General features: G+C 55.4%; 1 protein-coding gene across 2 annotated transcripts in view; it reads right to left on the reverse strand.

Moving 5' to 3' along the window:
* LRP5 (LDL receptor related protein 5) overlaps window positions 1-27,888 on the reverse strand; it is a 108,585-nt gene that overhangs the window by 30,863 nt on the left and 49,834 nt on the right. For both annotated transcript variants that reach the window (XM_022591195.3, XM_022591194.3), the window contains exons 6-11: window positions 20,884-21,280; window positions 18,810-18,981; window positions 8,802-9,018; window positions 6,725-7,014; window positions 3,842-4,068; window positions 2,403-2,587 (exon numbers count right to left, since the gene is read on the reverse strand). In XM_022591195.3, coding sequence (XP_022446903.1) covers window positions 2,403-2,587; window positions 3,842-4,068; window positions 6,725-7,014; window positions 8,802-9,018; window positions 18,810-18,981; window positions 20,884-21,280 — 1,488 coding nt within the window. The remainder of the gene's footprint in view (window positions 1-2,402; window positions 2,588-3,841; window positions 4,069-6,724; window positions 7,015-8,801; window positions 9,019-18,809; window positions 18,982-20,883; window positions 21,281-27,888) is intronic.

The following is a 27,888-nucleotide window of genomic DNA, read 5'->3' on the forward strand; positions in this document are numbered from 1 at the left end:
AAATTAAGGATTTTGAAATGGGGACACGATCCTGGATTATCCCAGTGCACCCAGTGCAAACACTAGCGTCCTTCTAAGAGGGAGCAGGACAGTGAGAGAGAGGCTGGTGGAGGCTATACAGCTGGCTTTGAAGATGGAGGAAGGGCCACAAGTCAAGGATGCAGCCAGCCCCCAGATGATGCAAAAGGCAATGGATTCTCCTCTAGAGCCTCCAGATGGAAGGTAGCCCTGCCCACACCTTGCTTTCATTTGGGAACGCTGGTGCCATTCTCTCGCCAGCAGCAGAGGGCTTGTGAAACGAACCAGGGTCTGATCACGTGACCCGCCGAGCAGTTACACGCAGAGCACACACCTGTGTGCACCTGCTGGGACTACTGCGGCAACACGCAGGCTCAGGGCCGCGTGAGGGAGGGAGAGCGGGTGCAGGGCCCGGTGACACTCGACAGGTTCTGTCCCTCCACCTGGGCATGGGTTTCTAAGACTTCACTTGTCAAAGTGTGTGTGTTGTACCAATGCCTCACGTATGCTCTATTTCACAGTAAAAACGGTACCAGTGAAAACATATTGGTGACCTGGGGACATGCTCCTCCTGTACAGGAGTGGGAGAAAGCCAAATGAAAATCATATGTGGCACGATTTGAAATAATGTTTTCAAAATGATTTTTAAAAAGGAACAAAGTGAAAAAAATCTTCAGAGATGAACAGTTAAAAATATTTGCTTAAAAAAATCAATCAAAAAAATTTTGAGACTGGAAAGAAATATGCCAACAGATGAATATACATTATTACTGACTGGTGAAATAATGGATAATTAAAATTTTTCTTCCTGTTTTTCTGCATTTTTAGAAATTTTCTAAGTTGATTATTTTATCATTAGAAAAAAGATAGTTCTGAAATAAAGGTGCTCCCTGACTGCCTGTCACGCACACGCTGCCCGCCCCCACTCCACCCCGGGCCCTGGACTGGGACTCGCAGTGGACTTTTCCAACAACAACGATCATTAACTAAACACTCAGAGGGCAGTGACTGTGCTCCAGACTTGATGAGAAGTGCCTTCAGTTAATTCTCACAGTAGCAGCTGTAGGAGGAAGGGACCATCGGCATTAGAGAACCGAGGCACAGAAAGGTTAAGTCACCTGGCTTAAGTCACATAGCAAGTGGCAAGGCCAGGAATGCAACCAGGATGGCGGGGCCCCAGGTTCACGCTCCATGCCCACTTGCGCCACGCCAGGCAACATTCCCACCTTTCCCTTGCCCGGGGCCTCCCCTGTTATTAACCAAGTGCTCCCTACACGTCTACGCCATTCAGTGGGAATATGGCTGAAAACGGCCTGACTGGACGCACACGACCACCCTCAATCTGCAGAGTCGAGGGGGTTTCCAGGGTTTTTGCTGCTTTTCCTCCCAGTGTGTCTTTACTCTGGGGTAATCGGGGAGCTTGATTATTTCGGGCAACCACAGCTGTGCTGTGACTGGTTTCCCACCTGGCACCAGCCTCTTGTAATTCCCTGTGGGGCTGGGGGTGGCAGTCTCAAAGACACATTCAAGCCTTGCTCTTGGCCTCATACACCAGGACAGTCAGCATGCAGGGTGGGTGCAGCCCGCCGCAAGCAGAAACCAGGCCACTGAGCTTCTAGTCCTGGCTCTGCTCACACAGTACCTGGGGACAAGTCGTTCAGCCCACCTATGCCTCAGTTTCCTCATCTGTAAAATGGGCACAACCACACCCACCACACGTGGCGGCAGCAGCAGTGATTAGGAAGGAAGCCAAATTCTCTCGGTTGCACAGGGCAGCCCCATCATGTGGTATCACCCAGGAGAGCTAATATAACCACCCCCTGCAAGAAGTCCAGAGTCATGTGATTTCTAGGCTCAAATCCTGCCCTCACTGCTGGGTGGCTTGGAGCGAGGGTTTTTTTGTTTTTGTTTTTAACCTAATCCCAGGTGTTGAGTGGTCCCAGAACAATGCCTAGCACCCAGTAGGTATTCAGGGTCAGATGGAGCTGTAGCACGTGGCCGTGGGGTCTGAGCGGCACTCTGTGACCTTACACAAGTCCCACGACCTCCGTGGGCCTCAGTTTCACCATCAGCGAAAACCTATGCTATGTGGTGTAGGGTCAAATTAGAATCCTGGCACGGGGTTGGCCGGGACCCGGCTCTCAGCTGGTGTGTAGGGAACAGCTGTCACTGGGGTCTCTATTGACACATCTACAGTGACAGCACCAGGGGTGGAAAGGGACAACCCTCAGGAGGGGGCGAGGCTGGGTCAGCACCCAGGGCGTGGCCCCACCTCCTGTGGGGCTTGGGCCTCGCGGGCCCAAGGGCACAGCGCCATGGGGGCTGAGCATGGCCAACGCCCAGGGCAGGGATGCCCCCTCGCGGCAGGACGCACCGGCCCTCACCCAGCATGTTGGATGACTCAATCATGTTGGTGTCCAGGTCCGTCCAGTAGAGACGCTGGTCGGCATAGTCAATGGTGAGGTCGTTGGCCCGGCCCACCTTGTCCACCAGCGTCATGCAGTTGGTCCCGTCCATGAAGGCCCGCACGATCCTGGGCTTGCCGCCCCACTCGGTCCAGTAGATGTAGCTGGAAGACATGGGAGCAGGGCGGGGCAGGCTCAGGCACGGCCACCCTCACGGCAGGGCAGGGAGCACACCTGCCGCCATCTCCTCGGCTGTGCCGATGGCATCCCTGCAGGAAGCAGGGAAGAGGTGAGACCCTCGGAGGCCCCTCCACCCCACCATCCCTCTGGGAGCAGTCACGGAGCTACATCCTGCCTCCTGGGGTCCCACAGCAGCCCCCCTGCAAGCTAAGCCCTGATATTCCCATTCAGGTGCACAGACAGGGTGACTGCGCAACACGACATCCAGGCTGGGACACCTGTGTCAGGGACAAACGCTAACTAAGCTGGACAGGATGCCAGGGTGACCGGGACGGGCAGGAAAAACGTGGGCAAATCGGGGCGTACAGTCTCCTCTCCTCAAAGAAGGTAGAAAACAAGACGCTGAGGCAAACAGGCATCGTAGGGTCAGGACTCAAACTCAGCTCTGCCGTCTCCACCAACGGGTCCTCCCTCCTCTCTCTTCAGCAGTGGCTCCGGGGAAGGAATCCCCATTCCAGAATTGTGTACGTTTTACTGGTTCTTTCGCTAAAGCCTGGACCTTTCTTTTTGTTCTGCCGAAATCTTCCCTTCCCTGAAAGAGCACGTGGCAGGCAGGGTTTGGAGCGCTCCCTACACACCACTGATGCTTTACGGGTTGAGCACTGAGCGCAGAGGAAGGCTCCACCCTGGCCTCTCTGGCCCCAGGGCAGGGCCCCCAAGCTGCCTGACACATAAAAGCATGTGCCTTGCAAGGTGGGTTTTAAACCGCCACTAAGTGGCCAGCAAGAAGCAGGAGGGGAGAAGCCCAGGACAGGAGCCTAGAAAGGACTGCATGGGACTTCCTGGCCCAGCCCTGCTCTAACCAGTTATGTGACCTTCAGTAAATCACTGAGCTTCTCTGAACCTCTGTTTCTGCATCTGTAAAATCACCCACCCCTTGCAGGGCCCCTGGATGCCCAGATGAGATGACCCCTCTGGGAGCGCCCAACGCGGTGCCTGATACAGAGGCTTCCCTTCCTGCCTGCTGCTCTGGGCCCCAGTGTCTCCTCTATGATATGAACCAGATGACCTCCAAGGGTCCCGCCGGCCCTGGCCACCTCAAAGCTAGTAGCGGTCATTACTGCTCCAACCACAGAGTGCCAGGTGGGCAGCCGTCTGCCGCGGCCTCGGGTCATCAACGCACTGGCTGGTGTAGAGAGGTGACGGGGACACACCTGCTGGACAAGAATGGTCCTTACCCTTTGGTGGGGTCCAGGGCCAGCGACCTCGGGTTGTCCAGATCCCTCCACACAAGGACCTGCCGGAACTGCCCGTCCAGCCGGGCCACTTCGATCCTGTTGGTCCCAGTGTCCGCCCAATAGAGGTTCTTTCCCATCCAGTCGACGGCCATGCCTTCCGGGTAGTCGAGGCCAAACTCGATCACGTGCTCCACGGAGCTCCCGTTCATGAAGGCTCGGCTGATGGTCTGGGAGCAGGTGAGGAGGAAAGGGACACGGTTAGAAACCAGAGTTTTTGCAGATGTCTCCTGGAGCAACTACTGATCACACCTGGGACCAAATCACCAACATTCGAGTTTTTATTCTTTTTATTTCTTTTATATTTTATTTTAATTTTTTCCCAACATTTGAGTTTTTGAAGGAACATTTGAAAAGCAGCAAAATACAACCTTTTTAGAAGAAACAATTTGGTAATATATATAAAATATATACTTCATTTAAAAATATGTAAAAATATTTTATATAATAGTATATAATTATAAAAAATATATTATATATAAGCTATATTTTATATATATATATATATATATATATATGTATCATGACCCTTCAAAATAGTTGTAACCTTAAAAAAAAAAAATCACTGTATCCTTTCACCCAGTAATCTTCCCCCTGAAACTTTATCCATAGGAATGAAAACACAGAAGAGGCTTTACCCACAGAGATGCCTGTTACTGTGGTATCACTTGGAGTCAGAAAGAACTGGAAGAACATTTAAAATAAGGGAACGGGGCTTCCCTGGTGGCGCAGTGGTTGAGAGTCCGCCTGCCGATGCAGGGGACACGGGTTCGTGCCCCGGTCCGGGAGGATCCCACGTGCCGCGGGGCGGCTGGGCCCGTGAGCCATGGCCGCCGAGCCTGCGCGTCCGGAGCCTGTGCTCCGCAACGGGAGAGGCCACAACAGTGAGAGGCCCGCGTACCGCAAAATAAGAAAAATAAATAAAGTAAAATAAAATAAAATAAAATAAGGGAACGGTTAAGTATGATAGGGAATATATGTGCACTGGAATATTTTACACGTTTAAAGAACTATGTTAAAGAGTTTGTAACAGGCTGATAAAATACCTGTTATGATGGGATGTGAAGAAAACCAGGATACAGAATTCTACACAGCATATGGTTATGACTATGAGAAATACTAACATAGGGAAAAACTCAAAGGAAATACAGTAAAATGACATCAATGGCTGACTTGGGATGGCGGGGATGTAGGTGTTTTTATTTTCTTCTTTATACTTTTCTGTATAATATACTTTTCTCTCTTTCTACAATGAACCCTGTGACTTTTAAAATCAGAAAAATCTTTAAGAGCCATGTAATACCAACAGTAGAATAAAAGATAGGTGATTAAACTGTTTGAGTTGTCCGGTGCTTTAGAACAGGGGTCAGCAGACCTTTTCTGTAAATATTTCAGGTGTCACAGGACATGTGGATCTGTCACAACCTAGTGGCACAAAAGCAGGTGCAGACGATCCATGAGAAAGTGGGCACCAGTGTGACCCAATAAAACTTTATTGACAAAACACGGAGGCCAGCCCACGGACCAGTATGCCAAACCCTGCTTTAGAAGATGAAAGAGTCTTTCCTGTATTCATCCAGGATGTTTATGTTAGCACCCGGAACAAAGAAAGAGCTTGCTAAGTCAGTGGGCCCTCGTGAGGGAGTGGGTGGGGTGAATCGGAAAATACACGGACGCACAATCACTCCAGAAATGGCCACCTGTGTGTCCACTGGACCTGCTCATTGTAATCATTTGTGCTTATTTATTAACACAGGTTCACTAATGTTCTGATGGTGTGAATCGAGTTACAATAAATATTATAGTTCTTTTATTTTTTTAAATTAATTTTTTTGGCAGCACTGTGTAGCTTGCGGGATCATAGTTCCCCGACCAAGGATGAAACCTGTGCCCACTGCAGTGGAAGTGCGCAGTCCTAACCACTGGACCACCAGGGAAGTCCCTACAGTTCTTTAAAAAAAAAAAAAAAAAACAAAACTTTTTCTATAAGGGAATACTACTCAGCCATAAAAAAGAATGAAATGTTGCCGTCTGCAACAACATGGATGGACTGGGAGGATATTATGCTAAGTGCAATAATTCAGACAGAGAAAAACAAATACTGTATGATATCACTTACATGTGCAACCTAAAAAATACAACAAACTAGTGAATATAACAAAAAAGAAGCAGATTCACAGATACAGTGGTTACCAGTGGGGAGAGGGAAGGGGGAGGGGCAACGTCACGGTAGGAGAGTAAGAGGTACAAACTATTAGGTATAAAATAAGCTACAAGGATATATTGTACAACACGGGGAATGTAGCCAGTATTTTATAATAACTATAAATGGAGAATAACCTTTAAAAATTGTGACTCACTCTATCGTGCACCTGTAACTCACATTGTACAGCAAGTAAACTTCAATTTTAACAAACCATTAAAAAGACAAGGGACTTCCCTGGTGGCACAGTGGATGGGACCCCATGTTCCCAACACCGGGGCCCCGGGTTCGATCCCTGGTTGGGGAACTAGATCCCACATGCATGCCGCAACTAGGAGTTCGTATGCCACAACTAAGGAGCCCGCATGCCGCGACTAGGAGTTCGTATGCCACAACTAAGGAGCCCACGTGCCGCAACTAAGGAGCCCATGTGCCACAACTGGGGAGCCCGTGAGCTGCAGCTGAGGCGCCCGCCTGCCGCAGCCAAGACCCCACACAACCAAATAAATAAATTTTTTTTTTTAAAAAAAGGAAGAAAACCTTTTTTCAGCCTCTGAGGCGATACCATCACCGGGTAGGTATTCACGGGAAAGGTGCACAGGGAGGATGCCTAGCTGCCGTACCTTCAGGCTGACGTCAGTCCAGTAGATGTGATGGTTGGACACGTCAAAGTCCAGGGCAGAGGCCTCCTTGACGCCCGTGAGCGGGATGGCCACGTCGTTGTTATTGGTGTCCAGGGAGATCCTGTGGATGGCGGCCCGGCTGGTGAACACGAGGAAGGCCTCGGGGACGATGCAGGTCTTCATGTCACTCAGAAGCTCCAGGCCGATGGGGCAGCCGCACTTGGCGGCGCGGGGCGTGAAGAAGCACAGGTGGCTGCAGCCCCCATTCCTGTCTGCACACGGGTTGGTCCCTGGACGGAAAGACACAGGCTCTAGATGCCAGAGGCCCAGCAAAGAGGGGGTGGGCGGTGGCTCCACGGTTGTACGAGGCTTCATTTCTGCCAGACGTCACACAGGGACAGCAGGTGGGTGGATGGAAACCCAGGGCCTCCCCAGGCACGGGGAAGGCACATAACAACGGCTGGCTCTGGGCCCAGGGCATCGCCGCACTTGGACTCCTCCATCCTCATGGCGACCTGGGGACAATCGCACCCCCTGCCGCCCCCACCCCGCCGGGCCTGGACTCCCGGCCTGCTGACAGGACCGCAGCCCGAGACGCCACCCAGACAGTTCCTCCTCCCGTTTCCGGCACTCTCGGTGCCCTCGAACTCAGATGCACCCAGGACGGCCAGAGGCGCCTTTCTTATTGTAGCGGACTGTACTTGGCATTCGTGTATTTTTGGCCAGGCCGTTAGTATCACTCATCTGCTGCAGTGCTGTTAAAATTGGCTTTCATTTCGTGTTAAGTATTTCAGCTAGAAAAAGAATCCTCTCCCCCATCTCTCCCAGTAAATCCCTACATGAGAGAGAGAGGAAGAGGGAGGGAGGGGTCCAATTTCTCAACTTGAAATCACACCCGATGGATATATCATGTTTCTTATCTCTAGGGTTTTATTTTTCAGACACTCACTAACCGGTGGACCTCACGTTCCACAGTGGATGAAGAACGTGTTTTCAAAGGCGCTGGTAAACTAAGTGTGTTGATTCCATCGCCTTGTCTCAGGAGTGCAGGTTGTGACTAAAGGCCTCTCCCAGAGACCAAGATGCACTAGATCCCCCCAGGGTCTCCGCCCACGGCCTCACCTCCAGGCCTTTGCTCAGCTGTCCCTTCTGCCGGGCAAACCCTGACCCCCACCTGCTCCCTAAATTCCAAGCTCAAGTGCCCTCCCTCGTATTTTAAAGCCAGGCATCCCTCTAACGCCTCAACTGTAGTCACCAGCCTGGCAGCAGAGCTAACTAAGGGGTGTCTCACCCACTAGACTTAAGGGCAAGCACTGGGGCCTCTCTGGTCCTTCCTCCCTCCCTCCCTCCAGCAAAGGGTTGCTGAGTGTCTCTGATGTGTAGGTGCAGTGCTAGGTGCAGTGCTAGGCCCCAGCTGGGGACAGGGTCCCTGCCGCCACAGAGCCCACTGTCCCGTCCCCCCCATCTGTCCTCCCACCACAGCTGGACACCACTGTCCCCAGTGTAGCCTGTCGACCTGCACTGGGAATCATATTTATAAAGAGACAAATCCTTGTGTTAAGGGAGCTTTCTGCAGATCCTGGCTTTCAGATAAAAGGTGTGTGCCTGAGGGTCCAGCCTGTCACACTGGACAACAATCAGAGCTCAGCCCAGCCACGAGGTCAAGGCAGACCCGGGCATGAGTCCTGAGCTCGGCCACCCATTAGCTACACGGCTTTGCCACCCTCTCCCCAGCGCAAATAGGGCCGCACCGGAATTCGCGTAGAGGGCTGCTCTGGGCACTAAGGCACTTAGCCACAGCCTCACACGCAGCAGGCGCTCCGCAAGTGTTAGCCATCGTGAGAACAATTATTGCCAGCAGTGCCCAGTCACCATGCCTGGTCGATACCCCACCCCCATGCCACTGGTCCTGGACCAATATTCTCACCATCTCCTGTGCTGTCCAGCGCCAGAGTGGTGCCCCAGCCGGGCACTTACACCCCCAGCTTTGGCCTCCAACTGGGCTGCCTGCGGACCGAAAGGGCAGCCACGAGCCTGTGGCATGGCTGACCCACGGCTGGAGGCTGACCCGACTCACCGACGGCCTTGGCCACATTCACGGCCTTGAGCCCCATCAGGTCGGGCAGCTGGTCGATGATGACGTCCCGGCTCGCCTTGACCTTGTGCACGCGCTCGATGCTGCGCCGCTGCCAGTCGGTCCAGTAGATGAAGTCCCCCAGCAGCGTGAACCCGAAAATGTGTGGGAGCTTGTCCTCCAGGAGCGTCCGCCTCTTTGTCCCGTCGATGTTGATCACCTGCAGGATGGCAGACGTAGGGCTGAACCAGCCTCGGGCCTGAACTGCCTGGAACAGGACGGGCCCCAGCAGCGTCTGCGCCTGGCGAGGCCACCTAACAAAGCCACGGCTCACTGGGGCAGCTGGATGAGTGATGTTTTCAGTGATGGGGCCATTCAGGGGCTCTTCCCCACTGCCTCCCCTACCTGGGGGTGGATGCTGGGCTGAGAGGGGCAGGCAAGACAAACAGGTGTCCTCTCTCTCGCCATTGCTGGTCGACTAGCAGTAGCTGCCTGGAATACCAAGGTGTGGGTCTCCGACCCGGGATGGGCTCATTGATTAGTAATGTCTGCCAAGATGTAGAACGGGGAGGCACCAGTTCACACCCTTGATGCGGAGCTCAGTTCCAAAAGGCTGGACAGCCAACGTACTGCAAGCCCTGGGCAAAGCCTCCCACTTGTCTGTGGACTAATTTCTTGCTCGGTCAGCACCAGGTGAACTCTGAGGACGCTTCTGGGTCTATGTCTGAGCCTACAGCTCTAAGATGCTTTCCAACACCAGACACACTAGTGGCTGTTTACTCTGAGGTGTAAAAGCTAAATCTTTTTCTTGAAGAGTCAGCACTGATTAAAAGCATCAACCACAAAAGCCACAGAGGAGAAAACTACTATCAAACATAAAAACGCCTTAACCAACTGAGACACACGATCAGGATAAGATGTGGTTGTGATGACAGATGACCCTGTAGGAGCTGATGTGAAAAAGAAGATAAAAATGTAACATCCAAACTCTCCTGGCTCTCAAGCCAGGATGAAAGAGACATGGTGAATTAAAGGCAAGTCTCAACAGGTCTCCTGCAGCCGGATTATATTTCCAGCTCATCAGAAAGGCTACAAACCTTCAGGTTTGCAGGTGGCAGACACATAAGACAGATCGGGTGTGTGCTGAGCAGAAAAGACTTTGGTCCTCTGTTGTTGGACAGCACAGGACAAAACTGCTGGCTCAACCAGGAGTGGCAGGCAGCTCTGGGCCCTACAGCCAGGGGTCCCACCCCAGCTCTGCCCCACAGCCAAGTCCCTCTGCATCCCACATGGACCTCAACCTCTCCACCTGTAACTGAGGGTAGCAGCTAAAGTCACCCTGGAGGGACTTCCCTGGTGATCCAGCGGTTAAGACTCCACGTTCCCAACGCAGGGGGCCTGGGTTTGATCCCTGGTCAGGGAACTAGATCCCACATGCCTCAACTAAGAGCCCGCAAGCCACAACTAAAGATCCCACATGCCACCATGAAGATTCCGCATGTTGCAACTAAGACCCAGTGCAGCCAAATAAATAAATAAATATTAAAAAATAAATAAAGTCACCCTGGGAACTTAACCAAAGAACAGTGGCTGGGCCCCAACCTGGGGCAATTACACCAAACTGGAAGGCCAGGTACGAGTCCTGAAAGCAGCTCCCCACAGGTGGCTCCAATGAGCAGCCCAGATGAGGACACCGGATGGGACCACGTCCTGTACCACGAGCTGGAGTGTAGACCTTGGGCTGTAGGATCTCCGTGCGGAGCTCTGGGCACCACGCCTGGCCCACTGGTTAGCCATACAGGGCAGGTGATAGATTAATCCTCCAAACTGGTCCAGGGTGCTGGTTCCGGCTTCGGCCCCACAAGAGGAAGGCAACATAAAGGCGATGAACACACGCTTTGCACAGAACTCAGACGTGGGGAGGGGTCTCGCCTGGGATTACCGCCGAGGAGGTGCACAGCAAGAGAAAGAGTGTCTCTAACAACACACAGCCCGTAAGAGGCAGGGCTCAAACCCCTGCTCCTTCCTTGACACAGCATAACCAGGGCTGGGCGCTGGGGGCGGGGGCGGGCAGAATGGTAGATGTAGGACGTGATCGCTATAAAGAGAACATCCACATCTGGAAAATAAAGACTCCACCTTTTATATACCAAAATGTCAACAGCATCTCTTGAAGAGATTTTTCTCATCCTTCTCTATGTCCATATTTTCTTTATTTCCTTTAACAACTCAATTCCAGACATAAATAAGTGCATGTTCTATTGACTGAGGGGAGGAAGTACATGTTCCCCAGCTTAGGAAGGATGAAAGTGAGCCCGCAGAGGACAAGGGGCCAGATGGGGGGGGGGGGAGACAGCCGCTGGCCAGCAGCAATCCCTCCCCCAACCTCTGTCCCCACACACACCCTCGCCCCACCCTCTGGTTGCCCAGAACAAAGTGAGGAGGGTGTGAGCTGCTCCCCCCCGGGCTGGGCTGGCGGCACCCACCGCAAGGACAGAACCTTGGCTCTGGGCTGGCAGGGCCTCCCTCTGCCTCGGAAGCCCCTCCCTCACCCCATCCCACTTTGAACGATTACAGACCCCATGAAACACCTCTCAGGCCCTCCAACTTGGGAGGACATCAAGACTCTAACACTTGAGAAAATAAATGATCCCAAAGCGGCCTTTTTACGGCAGCTTTCAACACACCTTGACCAAATCCAACACATCTGTAGAAGTAACTCTGCTGGACCAGGCCTTTCCCAAATCCTGGAGCAGACAAGTAGGACCTGTGTACAGGGAACACACGTGTCAACCCCCCCGTCCCCAGGCTCCCTCTGGGGCCAACTCGGGGGCCTCCACCTTTCCTGGGCCCTGAGCGGAGCCCAGAAAGAACAGAATCGAATCTGGGCCACCTGATAACATGGGAGCCGGGAGAGAGCACAGGAGGCGGACTGCCGGGGACAGGGGCTGGCAAGCTGCTTCTGAAAAGGATCGTAAATACCTTCAGCTTTGAGGCCATAAGGTCCCTGTCGCGGTAAAGCAGCCACCGAGGGTGCCTAAAACAAGCGCGAGTGTGTTGCAATACAACTTTATTTGTGCAAACAACAAAAATTAAAAACAAAAAACCTGGAAGTTCATATAATTTTCACATGTCACGAGATACCATTCTTTTGATTGTTTTCAATCACTTAACAATGTAGGGAATTCCCTGGCAATCCAGTGGTTAGGACTCCGTGCTTTCACTGCCGAAGGCCTGGGTTCAATCCCTGGTCAGAGAACTCAGATCCCACAAGCTGTGCAGTGCCGAAAAAAAAAAAAAAAAGTGTAAAAACCACCATGCGTTTGAAAGTGGCCCAAACATAGTCATTCTGGCCTCCGGTCCACAGGTTTCAACCCCTGCTCAAGAAGTTCCCCTGCCCTTGATTTTCAGGAGAGGAAACTAGATACCTCCAGGAAGTTATGTCAAAATGGTCAAGCCAGATGCCGAAGGCGCCCGAGTGCCAGCCGGCCTTGCTGTCTGACCTTTTGGCCTCCGCCCTCCTGTGCTCGGCTGACTCCACACACCAAGCCCAGGTCTGGAGTGGGGTAGAGGCAGGGCAAGCAGAGCACACACCCATCCCCTGGCCAGCTCATTACACGACCCGCAGATCAACAGCTGCGTGACGCACAGAAGGGTGGGCAGACCCCAGAGAAGCCCGCCCTCAGCTGTACTCCAAGAGGCAGAGCCCACAGCTGCGGGGGCTGCACGGCCACCCACAAAACAGCAGACCCCCGAAAGTCACCTGAGGTGCAATCGCCTTACACTGAATCCTCTGTTTCTAATGACTTGGCCGTGCAAAGAGGTGAGAGCCTGAGACCAACCCTTTGAAAGCACACGTTTAAAGAAAAAAAAGAGTTCTGCTCTCTGATGGAACAATTATACTCAGACACAAAGCCCCAAATTAAAACTGCTCTGGTTATTGTTTCACGTAACAAAAGAGATCTTACACACCCGCACAGCTTGTGGCCCCGCTGCCCGGAAGCCCTGCACCCTTCTTCCCCAGGGCTCATGGACCCGGACACACAGCCAATCCGTCACTCCTGCAATGAGTGTTTATTCTGTTCGTGCTGGAAGTCACCTCCATCGACTCAGGAAATGTCAGGAACAGGGGGACGGATGTATTTTTAACTTCTCAGGCTGTGATTCATCCTTGGCCCGCCTGCTCCACCGGGTGTGTCACTCCCCACCGGGTACTCCCCACGAATGCCTACCCTGACAGTAGACGGCCACCAGCAGATGGCAGCTGCAAGGCACACAACCTCCCCGTGGTCCTGGCCGAGTAAGACATCAGGGGGTGCTGCAGAGAGCCCAAGTGACCCCCGGGGCCTCCAACGAGTACAAGGCAAGCCACACACAGGTGACACTTCCTGCCCCAGAGACGGGCCAAACAGCCTGGACTATGGGTCGACCTGCAAAACTTCTTCTTCCATCCTCGGGGCGGGGAAACAGCTGGGGAGGAAGCTTTAGAAAGACAGCTCAAGTCCACAAAGGGCAAGGCCCGAGCCTGCTCTTACCCAGGAATGGCTAAAACTGCCATCCAGGGACCTGCCTGATCACTGTGTGAGCACAAGGGTGTTTAAACGCTTTGCCTATTTCAGGATTAATAACGGGGCACCATTCCTCCCGCTACTCTAGAAACAGGAGGAAGTAGACAGGATATACACAAGCAGTGAGAGGAGAAGGCAGGGCTTCAGAACCAACGCGGCTGGAGAAGCAGCTAGGGTGCTGTCAGGGGAGCTTGAACGACCCGCACCCCTGCCCCCTGGGCCCCCATCCTCTCTGCTCGGCATCCCTCTAGAACACTGAACACCTGACGGGCTGCAGTTGTCCCGGTCACTGCTGTCTATATCTCCCCTTCTAGAATACTGACCCCACCAGGGCATGGGTCTGTCCTGTGCTGCTTTTCCAGCACGAGGTGACATTCAGTGAGTGCTGCAGGATGAACAGATGCTCGCCCAGGGACGGGGAGGGGGTTGAGGGAAAGAGGCGGCGCGAGCTACGACAGGACAGGAGTTCCACTCAGGGATGATCCGACAGGCAGCTGTGGGGAAGGAGGATGCAAGGACGGGCCGGTGAGGGGAAGTGGGGGACAGAGACAGTGGGGGAAGGACTAAGAGGGAGAGGTCGCTTCTGATGTAGACCCGGTGTGTCCTGACTCCCTGCCAGGGGATCAGCACAGAGACCCCAGTTCAAGCCCAGAGAGCTCCCACCTGCTTTGGGAGACATGGCCGCTCACAAACAAGTGAAACGATGATGACGACTGCATAGCTAAGTGAGAGCACAAGCCCTGCACAGACGTGGAAGGCCTTACAGCCTCTGGCTGGGAGAGGCAGCCTCCAGGCCGGAACCGGGATGTTGCTGTTTTGGAAAGGAAGACCCTACACTGTGTGGCCAAGTGCGTGGATGAGGTGAGCTGCTCCCATACGTGAGACCGTGGCGTGAGGCGGGAGGCGACTCAGGCTTCCGAGGGAGAGGGCCGGGGGCAGCTGGGCACGTGGGCTCAGGAAAGAGCTCTGGATGGAAGAATCTGCTTGGGAGAGGACCCACGCTGGGCTGTCATGGGCCCGGCACCTGCCAAGAAGCTGGTCAGAGGGAGAGGAGGGAAGTGCAGGGCCTGAGGGGCCATCAGTTAGAGACAGAAGAGGGAGGCAGTGAGTCCAAGTTACTTTTACCAATAAAGTTGAATCTTGTGGCACAAGGCCGAAGAGCTGTGGCAGGTTGGAGGAGGAGAGGACACGCTCTTGGGTTGGGAGCCTAGCTGGGCAGGGAGGGGGAGGGGGAAACATGCAAGCAAAGGGTGAGAGGCCGGGTCCTGAGGATGCGGCTGGAGCCACGGGAAAGTCTAAGCGCCTGTGGGCAGGAACCTCTAACCCCAAGGGCTCTAGACTCAGGAAGAGGGTTAAGGAGGTGTCCCAGGGAACCCCCAGCCCAAGAGGGTGGGAAAGCAGGGAGCAGAGAGGCAGCTCTGTGGATGCAGAAAGAGGCGGGGGCTACACCCATGTCCACCCCACATGGCTCCAACCTGCGCATGTCGGGACTGCCCTGGCGGTCCATCCCTGGTCCCTGAGGACAGGAAGGGGACCTCAGGGCTGCCTCCCAGAGTGAGCCAGCCCCGGGCCCACCCCCACCCCCAGACGGGGAGCCACCCCGAGCTAATCCCCCGAGGGGCTGCCGACCTGAAGCTGGCCTGAACCCGCTGTCCAGGATGCCGTCACAGGCAAGGCGGCAGGAGGCCCACCTGGAGGGCGGTGCGGCCCTGCCCGCAGTCTGGACTCAGTTGCACAAATCCATCTATGTGCCAGGACCGCCGTCCAGAGGAATCCCCACTTCGTGGACTCGGCCCTCTAGACCTTTGTTCTCCTCCCAGCTCGTCGGGGTATCAGCCACAGCTGCCCTGGGAAGTCATTTTCGGGACGGGCGGGCGAAGCGGGAACCTGACTGATGCCTCTTCAAAGGGAAGCCGGTGGACACCGCGTGGAGCTCCTTCCTGCCGGCGCCTGCGCTCGGAGCCAGGCCACGCGCACAACCACGCGGAACAGAATCCCTTCTCCCATCCAAAACAACCCGGCAAGATACGCCCAAGAAACACGCTCAGGCTCCTTAGCATCTGTCTCGGGCATAATGTCTTAGAGACGTGACCACTGCTGGAAGCGTGTCCCGTCGCTGTGCTGACCTGGAAGAGCCCTCCCCTGACCGTCCCCCGGCCTGGAGTCCGACTGAGTCCTCAGGAAAAGAGACACGGCCCCTTGCCCTCGGCTATTCCCCCGAAGCCCATGGAATCCACCGTGACCCCAGCAGGGGCTTCTGCACCTGGGCTGGTGGCCTGATCCCAAGGTTCATGTAACACGTACCAGAGGAGCATCTGTTGGGCGTATTTACCAAGGTGACCCAGCACCTGGAGCAGAGCTGACGCCCGCCAGGTGTTCAGTAGCAAACCCTGAGGCCCGAGAGTAGGGGGAGGGTGTCCACAGCAGGAACACATGGGCAAGTCCCCAGGCATGCTCGGGCCACCTCTAAGAAGCTCGCCTTGGGGCATTTCACCACCGAAAAGAACGCCAGAAGGGTCTGCCCTGGGCTCCGGGCTTGACTCCAAGAAGCTGCCATGACCTAATGCACCTGCGATTCATCGGGGCGCTTCCCACCCTTGGAGTTCACACGGAGAACCACCTCTATGTCTGTCCATGTCAGTGGCTTCCCTGGGGCAGGGGCGGAGGGAGAGTCCAGCACTAACCCCGAAGCTGGGGTCGGCTCTGGACGTGTGGGCAGGCGGCCTAGGTCAGCGTTCCCAAAGTGTGTGCCACCGGAGCCACAGCACGGAAAGAAAGGGGACCGTAGATCGTGTAGTTTGAGAACACTTACACAGTTTAGTCCCCCGTGGGAGGTCTGCTTATTAAAGTGTATTAGAGGCTCCAAAGAGAGAAGTGAGGCAGGAAAGTCACCGCACGTTTCCCAAGTTTGTTGGATTAAAGAATCCCAAACACTTCCAATTCTTCTGTCTCTCTTTTGGGGCCTCCTGGTGATTAGCTCCAAATCAGCGGGTGATACGCTTGTGGCGCGTGTTCCCGGTTTGTCCGTACCAGCCACCGCGTACTCTGCCGGCAATAACTTTGTCACTTATGCCACGCCCCTCCCCCATCCTCCTGCTACCATGATGTCAGCGTTTTAGGGCCTCTGTTGGTTACCCCTGAAGCTCTTCCCCACCTGTCCGCTCCTAACTTTGGTCCATCCTACTGTTCCATAACCACGGCAGATAACGTTTATATTGCATACAGTAGCCTGACGCTTCGGGCTCTGTCTGTGGATTGACTCTGAAAGCAGAAAATCAAAAAGCACCTACTTGCTGCATGACCCTGAGCAGGTTACTGTCCCCTGGGCCTCAGTGCCTCATCCACACGTGGGGACGATGCCACACACCTCAAAACACTATTGTGGGACAGGCACATGGAAAGATGCTCAACATCACTCGTCCTCAGGAAAATGCAAATCAAAACCACCAGACACCACAGCACACCCGTGGGGATGGCCATAATAATAGGAGGATTTTACAAGTGTCAGTGAGGATATGTTGACATCAGAACACTCGCACACTGCTAGTGAGAATGTAAAATGGTGCAGACTGTGGAAGACAGCCTGACGATTCCTCGGTAAGTTAAAGATAAACCTAGTATATGCCCCAGCAATTCCACTCCTAGGTACGTGCCCCAAAGAATTAGAAACAGATGCTCAAATAAAAACTTGTACACAAATGCTCGTAACAGTATTATTCACGATCCCCAAAAGGTGGAAACAACCCACATGTCCACCAACAGATGAATGGATGCACAAAATGTGGTCTCTGCGTACAATGGAGAAGGAATGAAGTACTGACACACGCTACCACATGGATGAACCCTGCAAACATTCTGCTGCGTGAGGCCAGACACAGAAGACCACTGATCGTATGATTCCACTCACATGAAATGTCCAGAACAGGCAAAGCCATAGAGGCAGACGGGAGATTAGTGGTTGCCAGGGCAGAGGGGTGAAGAGGGGAGACTGGGGGCCAACTGCTTAACAGGTTATGGGGTTTGGGTGATGAAAATGTTCCTGAACTAGAGAGTGCTGATGGCTGGACACCACTGTGAATGTACTGGATGCCACTGAGTTGTACACTTTAAAATGGTTAATTTTATGTTTATTTTACCAAAAAAACCCACCCCAACCAACCCACTGCTGTGGGAGTAAACCGAGCGATGCCTGTAGCGCGTCTGGCAGTGTCAGCTGGACACGCGCATCCCCAACCCACTCCCGGGGTGGGCGTGGCTACGGACACGGTGGGCGTGGCCACGCCGCAGGAAACAAGGGTCTCGCCTTCAGGCTCAGAGGCTAGAGAGACAAGTGTCTTCAAACAAGATCCTTTCAAAAGTGACAGTTTATAGGGAACTCCAACAGGAAATGGTGCCAACTGCAGCTCCTTGGGTTTGCGTGGGAGAGGGATCTGCCCAGCCCTGAGTCCCCTTCACGTTCCTGCTCAGAAGCGTGGCTTGAAACCCCGTGACACAGACGCACGGTCATAGTCTCACTCCCGCCTTCCCCCTGCAAGCTGCCTGGTGGGCGTCTCCCCATGGAGCCGTGAGAAGAGTGAAGGTGACCCCCAGGTGGTGATATCAACGAGCAGTGATGTGACCGGAGCTGACAAGGATCGTGCAGAAGCTACCGGAAGCGAGGGAGGCATCCAGCCGAGGAGAGGCACCAACGTCAGGGACCAATTTAACTACCGTATGGTCAAGAGCACCGCAAACAACGCACCCCTGAGCAAAACGCAAGATGCTAAAGAACGCGTACAGAGCACCACTTTAATCATGTAAAATCACACAAGACTGCGTGCTGTTCCGCGTGACGTCCACATAGTAAATGTCTTTTAATGCTTGGGAACGAATCGTCAAACTTAGGAGAGTGGTCCCCTCTGGCATCAGCTACATTCTGTTTTACATCTTAGGCTGGGTGGTGGGTATGTGTTATTTTTATGACTTTGTATTTTGAAACAGGGAGTTGCACACGGAGTTCAGAGGGTTCCTGCATACCCTGTCCCGGTTTCCCCCTTAATAACATCTTTTTTTTTTGGCCACACCGTGCAGCATGCAGAATCTTAGTTCCCTGACCAGGGACTGAACCTGCACCCCCTGCAGTGGAAGGGCGGAGTCTTAACCACTGGACCGCCAGGGAAGTCCCCGGTGATAACATCTTACATAACCACATACACCCTATGGTGCTGTTAACTCAGCTACATACCTTCCGTATGTCAGAAACACATCATAGTAAGTTATTTCTTCAAGGATTCTATTTGGCCAAATAGCATAGCACAGGCATCTATCTGCTGCCCACCTGACACGTACGACAGGCTGCAGGGGCGGCCAGGCCAGCCTCTGCATAAAGATCAGGGCTCGACGGCTGCAGCGCTGCGCCTCCACCTGCGCTGAGCAGCTCCGTGGACCAACGAGGATGACTCACCTCGATTTTGTCCGTCTTGGCATCTCCCCAGTACAGCTTCCCCTCCTGCAGGTCCAGAGCCAAGCCATTGGGCCAGCCCAGGGAGGTGTTGACCAGGACGCGCCGCTCCTGCCCGTCCAGGTTGGCGCACTCGATTTTGGGGTTCTCCCCCCAGTCTGTCCAGTACATGAGGCTGGAGAAGAAGTACATGTCCGTGACATTGCCCATGTGTCCCATCCAGGCTACACCCCTAGGACTGAGAACAGCACCCACCCACCACACCTGAGCCCGTGTGCAGGACCAGGGGCTCCACGGGGACAGCGGGGTCTTAACTACACGGGGCCCTAGGACTCAAAACAGCAGACGCCCTGCCAAGGGACCCAGGGGAGGGAGGGGCTGAGCTCCCAGGGGGAGGAAGAGGCAGAGTGGAACCTCCTTCGAGTAGCTGAAGGGCTCCCACGTGCAAAACAAAGCAGGCAACGCGCTCTCTGCGGCCCCGAGAAGCAAAGCAACATCCCGTGGGGCGCTGGGGGCCCTCTGGGGTGGGGGGGCTCAGCCCAGAGAAAGCGGCCAGAGCTGGGCCCTGAGCACAGCGCCTTTCCGGGCTGGCGGCCTCTCCTCTCCCGCCCCTGAACCCTGTGATCTTATACTTGACCCGACCCCGTTTCCTGAGGTCCTCACGCTCGAGGCCAGGGGGGACCCCATCCCCCATTTCACAGGTAATGCCCACAGAGGGGGGTGACTTGACAGAGTTCATCGGTGGCAGAGTGGGAGCAGGTCCCCATCTCCCGAACCCAGAGCCCGCATCCCGACACTGGAGCTGGCCACGAGCTCCTGCCTGCCTGGCCCTCAGACCCCAGGGGCCCGCTTCTCACCCCCACCCCCCCTCCCAGGGGGACAGCCCTGCCCCTTGACAGCCACACAGAGCAGCGTCTGTCTGTCCACTCCCCCTCAGGCTCCACGGTGCTGCTCGAGCCCTGGGCCTGTCCAGCCACAGCCCCGTGACCCGCCTCTGAGGGCTGTGCCGCTGGGCTTCTATAGACAGAGGCAGCTCCACAGCAAGAGCACATCTGAAAGCCCCGGGGCGGGGACCAGAGTACAGGCTCCCTGGGCAGAGGGGCTGCAACCCCTGCCCCCCACACACAGCAGGCGCCTTGCGGGGTCGCCTCACACTGAGCCTCAGCCCTGGGGCAACGGGAGAAGCACCTAATGCCTTGTGGGCACTCCGATGGGGCACGTGCCTCGTGGGCACGGTTACAGTCAACGCAGCTCAGTCACTCCCCCCAGGGACCTTCCGGGACCAGCTGCCTTCCAGGGCTGCCCTCCCAGCCCCTCCGGGCCATCCCCAGGACGCGGGCCCACATCCCGCACTGAGGGCAGGGGGCTTCCCCTGCAGCCCCAGCCCCCAAGAGGTCCCAGCACTCCTCCCCTCTTGGGGCCTGCCAGTTTCGTGTTCTCGGTCATGAGGTCCCAGGAAGGCACTCAGCTGCTACCCTCTGAGCAGCTGAGGGTCTCAGAAAGGCTCCTACACTGATTGACCAGATTCACAGAATCCTAAATTGCAAAGTTGGAACCAGACTCTTAGGTCCAATCCCCACCTCCCATCTGTGTGACCTTGGGCAAGTCACTTAACCTCTCTGGGCTTCAGCTTCCTCCTCCGTACAACTGTACCTACCCCACGGGGCGAGAGGAGGAGAAAAATGTGCTTGCTACGTGGAACGTGCCTGGCAGAGATCTGGCACATGTGCAGTAACTGTTGCAGTGGCCACCACTCTTGTTACCATTATTAAACCAGAAATCACCCCAGTGGAGGGCTCCATTTTACAGGTGAGGAGATTGAAGCCCAGGGGGAAAAATGACTTACCCAAGGTCTCCAAGATTTTCTATAAAGGTAACCAAGTTCTGTGTTAGAGCTTCTCAAAGTCTGGTCCCCAGATCAGCCCATCACCTGGGAGCTTGTTAGAAAGGCAAGTTCTCCTGAACCAGGACTCTGGGAGCAGGGCCCAGCCATCTGCTTCATCCTGATGTGGGAAGAAAGCTCCAGGACCACCGGCCCCCCTGCAGCCTGGCTCCCAGCGCCCGCCCCCAGCCTTACCCCATCACGGGGTGCAACACGATGGCGCGGGGCTCGTCCAGGTCCTCGGACACCAGGATCTTGCGGGAGGTGCCGTTGAGGCGCGTCACCTCGATGCGGTCGGTGCCCGTGTCCGTCCAATAGAGGTTGCGGGCCACCCAGTCGACTGCAATGCCGTCGGGGTCGTTGATCTCGGTGTTGACCAGCGTCTGTGCCCCCGACCCGTCCAGGTACGCCCTGCGGATGGCACGCACCTCGTCGTCCGTCCAGTACACGTAGCCCTCCAGCGGGTCGTAGTCGATGGCGATGGCATGCCGGATGTCATCCACCTGCAGCACGATGTCTGTGAAGTCCGGCGTGTCCAGCGAGATCCTCCGCAGGTCCGTCCGCCGGGCCAGTAGCAGCACCTCCTCGGCCCCTGTGGACACACGAGCAGTGGGGTCAGAGGCCGGCGGCAGGACAGGAGACCGGGCCTGCAGTGGGCGTGGCAGGAGAGGGGCTCAGCCAGGTCCCCGGGGCTTCCTGGCAAGGACAAGTAATGTTAGGTAACGTTCGCCGAGATCTTCCTACACAGCCACTAGTTCATCCTCAGGAGAGATCCGTGCGGCTGGCGCTATTTGTATCATCATCTCACAGATGAGACAATGGAGGCACAGAGAGGTTAAGCAACCAGCCAAAAGCCACACGGTCATCTGGCTTCAATCACTGTGTAAGAGCTGCCTCACACTCAGTCCCCCTTCTCCCCTGCAAGCCTCTCTCCTGGCCACAAACCAGCCCCAACTACCAGTCCCGCCTGGGCCCTGGGCTCCAGGCCCCACTCGCCCACCATACTCCTCAAAGCCCCAACTGGACTCAAATGCCACCTCTTCCCTGAAGCCCACCCTGCCTCCCCACGCCCATCCAGCAAGGCAGCTTCAGGTCCCATGACCATACACGTCATCACAGGTCCACCGCTCCCAGGTGGCCGTCTCACCCATAGGGGCGAGCGCCCTGGGGGCAGGTGCCCCATCTCCCCCTTTGTCCCCCCAGCAGTATTGCGTACTGTTGTGTATTGGCTTGTTGTGATTTCCAATCCGCTTGTTTACGACTTAAGTGAAGTTGTTTTTATCTAAAGGTGAATCTGTTTATGTGGAGGAAGCTGTGCCAGGGTGACGTCATCGACATGTCCTTGTCGATACACTCAGCTGGCGACGGGCTCCACTGGGGCTTCTCGATAAGGACAATGACGCAATGGACATTGAGGCTTTAAATACCAAGGGTCTGTGAGGACTGGGCAAGGCGACTCCTGGCTGAGCTCCTGCCGTGGACAGGCCACTCCTGGTCGGCAGTGCTGTGAGAGCGCGCAACAGTCTCAGGAAGAGAGGGGACAGCTGTTCCTGCCCAGGTGAGGCGCCTCCTCGTAGGCAGTGGTACAGCCACGGAAGGGCCCCTGGAGTGACGACCTTCAGAGCAGCCCACCTGGCCCGCCGTCACCAGTGCTGTCACCTGCTAGCTACGTGCCCCGGCAGCAAGGGACCTGAGCCGGCAACCAACGCCCAGCTTTTTTTTTTTTTTTTTGTGGTACGCGGGCCTCTCACTGTTGTGGCCTCTCCCGTTGCAGAGCACAGGCTCCGGACACGCAGGCTCAGCGGCCATGGCTCACGGGCCCAGCCGCTCCGCGGCATGTGGGATCTTCCCGGACTGGGGCACGAACCCGTGTCCCCTGCGTTGGCAGGTGGACTCTCAACAACTGCGCCACCAGGGAAGCCCAACACCCAGCTTTTAGTTGGACGGACTGACTACGGAGAGCCAACTCATAGAAAGGTACACCTCAACTACATTTGGACTTGACATCCTTCACTTTCCCTTTGCCTGGAACAATAATGTAATTGGTTTGGAGTACATTATTTCTTTATTGACTTATTAAGAGACATTATCCCATATGGTATTGGCTTGTGAACTATTATTATTAATATTATAAATCCTAATTCCCACAGCGAACCTGTGTTAGATAAATTATTGGCAAAGACAGTCTCGGTCTCTGAGCATAACTTGCCCTAAACAAAACACATCTGACTCTGCCCTGGATCCTCCCTGGATTCATCAGAACTCCCAGGAGAAGTAGCCTCACGTGCTACTACCTGGAGCCTCACATGGACTCAGGGACCCTAGGAGTGCTGGCCAGCCGTGACTCGGACACCTCCGGAGGCTGCTGGGGTCAGGGTGTGGCCCCTCCCCCAGAGCTGGGTCACAGTCCGCATTCATTCGGGACGTTTCTGGTCTTAAGGCTCCTGCTTCCTTGAAGCAGGAAGATTAGGCTCACAGACACCTCTGGCACCCGGGGGCCACTTGCCTGGTCTGATGAAAGGCCCAGGATGGGGAAGGACCCACCTGAAGTTACACAGCTGTGAGGGATGGGGGCAGCCCAGCGTCCTCCTTATGCCGAGGCCCCCAGGCCTGGGCTCTGCAGCCGACTGCCTGGTCTCCTCATGCCTGGTCCAGCCACAGCCCTCGAACAACTGACCGGCTTTTTGTCACAGGGGTGGAGCCTTCGGAACCCAGCGTCTTACAGGGGTTCTGGGGCCCCCTGCCCTGCATTTCAATTAAGGGCAGGAACCCCATCCGGACTGTGCTGCTCTGAGGCCCAGAGTTCATAACCCGATCCTCCCGCTAGAGGGCGCGCACGGACAGCATGGCTTCACGAGCCCAGTGCTGGGGAAACTGGGGCAGATGGGGGGAAAAGGGAGGTGCCCAAGGTGCCCGGCTACGTGGGAAACGTCCCAGATCCAAACTCAGATTTCGTTAGAGGTGTCCATGCAAGTTCTGGTTTGGTATGTGCTGGAGGGAGGGGAGGGGAATTCTGCATTTCAACCGATCGTCTTCTGCTGGGCTCCATTCCCAAAATGTTCTAGTGACATCAGACCTGTTTTTCAAGGGCCAGGTCACAGGCCTCCTCCTCCTCCAGGAAGCTGTTCCTCCCTCCCCTCCAAGTGGATGGACTGACCACACATATATGCCGCCTGCCCCTCTGCTTGCGCACCGCCCTTACTGGCTCACAGGGATTCTGGCACATTGCCCCTCTGCGCTCTGCAGCCCCCAACACAGGGCCATGCCCAGAACAGGTGCTAACATCCTAGGACAAGCAGGGAGAATTCAGGGCAGAAACCTCCCGGCCCTGCCCCTGCTGTGTGATGCTGGGCAGGTCCCTAACCCTCTCTGGGCCTTAGTTTCCTCATTTATAGTGAAGAATCAGCCCAACCTGATGGTGTCTGAGTCCCCATTTAGCTCTGACATCAAGGGGACCATAAACCAAACTCTACGGAGGGCTCTGCCTTAATCTGCCACCATGGGGGCTGGGGGAGGGAGCTCCCCAGAAAATGCTGGGTCCCGATGGAACCAGACGCTTGGTCGCCAAACATATTTCCAGCTTGTTTCACCCGTCCCTGTTCCCATGATCCTCCAGACACAATCACCTGAAATAGCACAGTCCTCACACCAATCTCTGAGGTGTGATCACGCCCCATTTTCCTGAGGAGGAACCCGATGCAGAGAGAGGTTAAGCTCCCCGCCCAAGGACACACGGCAGCAAGGTACCACGAAACACTTCAATCCCCGGAGCTGGCACACGCAGGAAGCCCAAGATTGATGCGCTGGCCCAGCAGGCTCGCTCACCCCCGCGGTCTCTTTGTGGGCAGCTACACTAGGCCAGGCCCCGGACCAGGTGCTGGGGTTCGGGGTTGACACAAAAGATGCGGGAATTGCCCCCACGGTGCTCCTGGGGTCACAGGGCAGAGACCTTCAGTGAGCAAGACCATTAACGAATCAGTGCTGGGAAGGAAAGCTGGGGTCACGGGCACCTGTGAAGGGGGCCGGCTGAGACTGGTGGCGGGGGACTGGCCTCCAGCTGCAAGAGCCTCTGGGATCCATGTGGCTGTGACCATGCAGCAGATTCCAGCAGCCTGTCCCCGTGGGCACAGAGCCACCAGGGACGAACTGTGCCTGGTGCCAGCCCTCTGGGTAACCAGGTCGGTACAAAGCCTCAAGCACACCCCGCCATCAGGGAACCCCATTTTCAGCATTCCTCAGAATTAAGTCTCTGTGGCTGAGGCAGTAATTAAACTCTGGGATAAATCTGTAGGTGTTAATTGACTCCAAGGCTGGGGCGGGGGAGGTGTCTCCGACACCCTTGGGCTGCAGAGCCTTTGAGGTTTTTACTTGAGTTTTGCCGAGAAAAATGCAGAGAACGGGACCCCCAGGAAAGAGCCGCGGCCTGGCCTGTCTGCCTGAAGGTCTGAGCAGGCGGTGCCCAGCACAGAGGCGTGGGGCACGCCATCCAGGGCCAGGCCAGCGGGGGCAGCTGTGAAGAGAGGACCACGGGCCTGGGCCCCTTCCTTGGCAGATACTCATTAGGGCAACCTCCAGGGTCGTTTGTAGGGAGGTGTGAGCGGCAGCCTGCTTCGGGCCCCCTGGGGTGGGCGCAGCGCGCTGTGCCGGGTCCGGAAGAAGAGAGGCCAACCCCCTCCCTGGGACCAGACACAGAGCCTGGGGAGGAGTTCGTTTAAACACCAGGGAAGTAAACTGTTTAGAAACTAACAGTTTGGCCAAATGGTTTCCTCTGGGGTTGTTTAAACAAACAGCCTGCCCCACAGGGCTGCCAGGGAAAGTGAAACCTTCCCTCCCGGCTGCGCAGAGGTCCCTGCAGCCTCCTCTGGGCAGGCTCCTGACCTCTGCCCCTCCCCCTGCACGCAGGCAGGAAAGAGCGGGGGCATCCGTGCCTCGGAGCCAAGCGCAGGGCACGGGGCACAGGCCAGGCCAGGGCACTGCCTTCCTGGCAGTATGTTCGCCTCAAAACAGAAAAGCAGACTGGACAGAGGGCCCAATGCCACGGACACGTCCAGCTCAACGGCCTCCCTCCCTGCCAACATCCATTCAGACCAAGCCACCGTCCGTTCTGGGGCACCGTCCCTGTGCCAGGCCCGGGATCGCGCAAACGAGGGGACACAGAGAAGGGCTGCTGTAACATCCCCACCAACCGGATGGCTCGGATCAGCAGAGACTGATTCTCTCACAGTCCTGGAGGTCAGAAGTCAAAACCCAAGGTGCTGGCAGGGCCGCGCTCTCGTGGAAGGCTCTGGGGAGCATCCTTCCTCGCCCCTTCCGGCTTCTGATGGTTGCCAGCGATCCTTGATGTTCCTTGGTTTGTGGCTGGATCCCTCCAATCTCTGCCTCCATCTTTACGTGACCTCCTCCCCTGTGTGTCTGTGTCTAAATCTCCCTCTTATAAGATGACCAGTCACTGGGTTTAGGGCCCATCCCAACCCAGCGTGACCTCATCTTAACTTGGTTACAACTGCAAAGACGCTACTTCCAAGTTAGGTCACATCCACAGGCTCCGGAGTGGGGATTTCACTGTGTGTATTCGGCGGGGGTGGGGGGCGACACACACACCATTCAGCTCCCAACAAGTGCGGAACAGAGGGTAAGGGGACAGTCTCCATAGAAGGATGGGTTCAAGGGCAGGAACTCCAGACAAAAGGCTTGGCATGGGCAGCAGCGTGGAGGCCGGAGGGCTCAGGGGCCGCTCTGCAGCCCCGTGGGCAGGAGTGGGGCTGACCATTGACCGCCCCCTCCCCGTGGGGTCTGGTCTGAGTTTGGAGGCTGGGTGCCCCCCGAGGGTTTGCGTGGTCCCACAGGCCACGACTCTTCCCTGAATACCTTCTGCCCGCAGGACGCCGGGGCAGCTCTGAGCCCACCCCTGTCTGCAAGGAAGCCTCGTGCAAGTGGTAGCTCGTGCTTGTAGCAGAAGCCCAGCCACAAGACACACAGAGAACCACCTGGAACAGAGGCCAGCAGGAAACCCAGGTGAACACCCGCAGTGCTATCTCTGGACCATTCCAGCCGGCCTTCCGGTCTCCAGCAGGGGTCTGTGTGCTTTCTGTCAAGGGCCAGGTGGCAGACGCTCCAGGCTCTGCAAGGCCACGGCCACTTCTCTCAACCCCTCGGCTCCACCGCGGCAGCTTGAAAGCTGCCACAGACAACGGGTCGGCAAAGGTGTGCAAAGAAAATGTGTTCCGTGGACACTGGAATCTGAAGGTCCTCTCATTTTCCCAGGTCACAAAACACTCTTCTCGTGATGTTCTTTCAACCATGTAAAAATGTAAGAACGAAACTTAGCCCGCGGCTGCCCCAAAACAGGCAGCAAGCAATCTGGCCCGTGGGTGGCGGTGTGTCGACCCCTGCATGGGAAATACGTGTGACTTTTACAATATTAGAAATCAATTCTAATACTAAGGGAAACTGCGTCAGGAGGGAGAGCAGGTACAGAGGGGCTCTCAGTGCTCTCCACTCCGCTGTCCTGTAAACTGAAAACTACTCTAAAAAACAAAGTCTGTTAAGTGTTTTAAAGAAAGGTAAAAGGCATATAAATCAACAAGAAAACTACCCAGACCCCAACAATAAACAGGCAAAGACCATAAACACAAATTAACAGAAGAAAAAAAACACAACCAATAAACACGAAGAATGGGTAACTTCTCCGTAACTTGCAAGTAGAAGCAGGAGGCCAGTGGCTACCAGCTCGGTTGCAAGACGGGTTAACGCTCCGTGGGGGGGGGGGGGGGGGGGGGGGGTAGCACATCCCCCCAGCCTCCCAGGGGACTGTCCCGGGCACACGTTTCCTGGATGGCAATATGGCTCAGGGACCCTCTGACCCGGCAACTTCCCCTCTGAGAAGCCAGCCCAAAGCAGCAGCTAGAAATGCACATGGATTCCTGGTCACAGAGGATCACTGAGGCTTGGTGAAAACAGCGAAACCCACACACCCGAGGGAAAGAACCTGTAAACGATCTAAAGATCCCACAAAAGGAAAGCATTACATAAATGAAGGGGCTGGGGGTCCAGGTCAGCCGTTACACACACCCCAGACAGCACACTCTGGAGAAGGGCAGAGGCAGGAAAAGCTCGTGACATGATAAGCAGGAAAGTCAGCCGTGATGCTGCACATACAATACAAATCACGCAGAGAGCTGTGAATGCGTGCATGGAGAA

Source organism: Delphinapterus leucas, chromosome 7 (assembly GCF_059928025.1).
Source record: "Delphinapterus leucas isolate spDelLeu-1000000601 "Yukka" chromosome 7, BTC_Dleu_Yukka2, whole genome shotgun sequence".
NCBI lineage: Eukaryota > Metazoa > Chordata > Mammalia > Artiodactyla > Monodontidae > Delphinapterus > Delphinapterus leucas.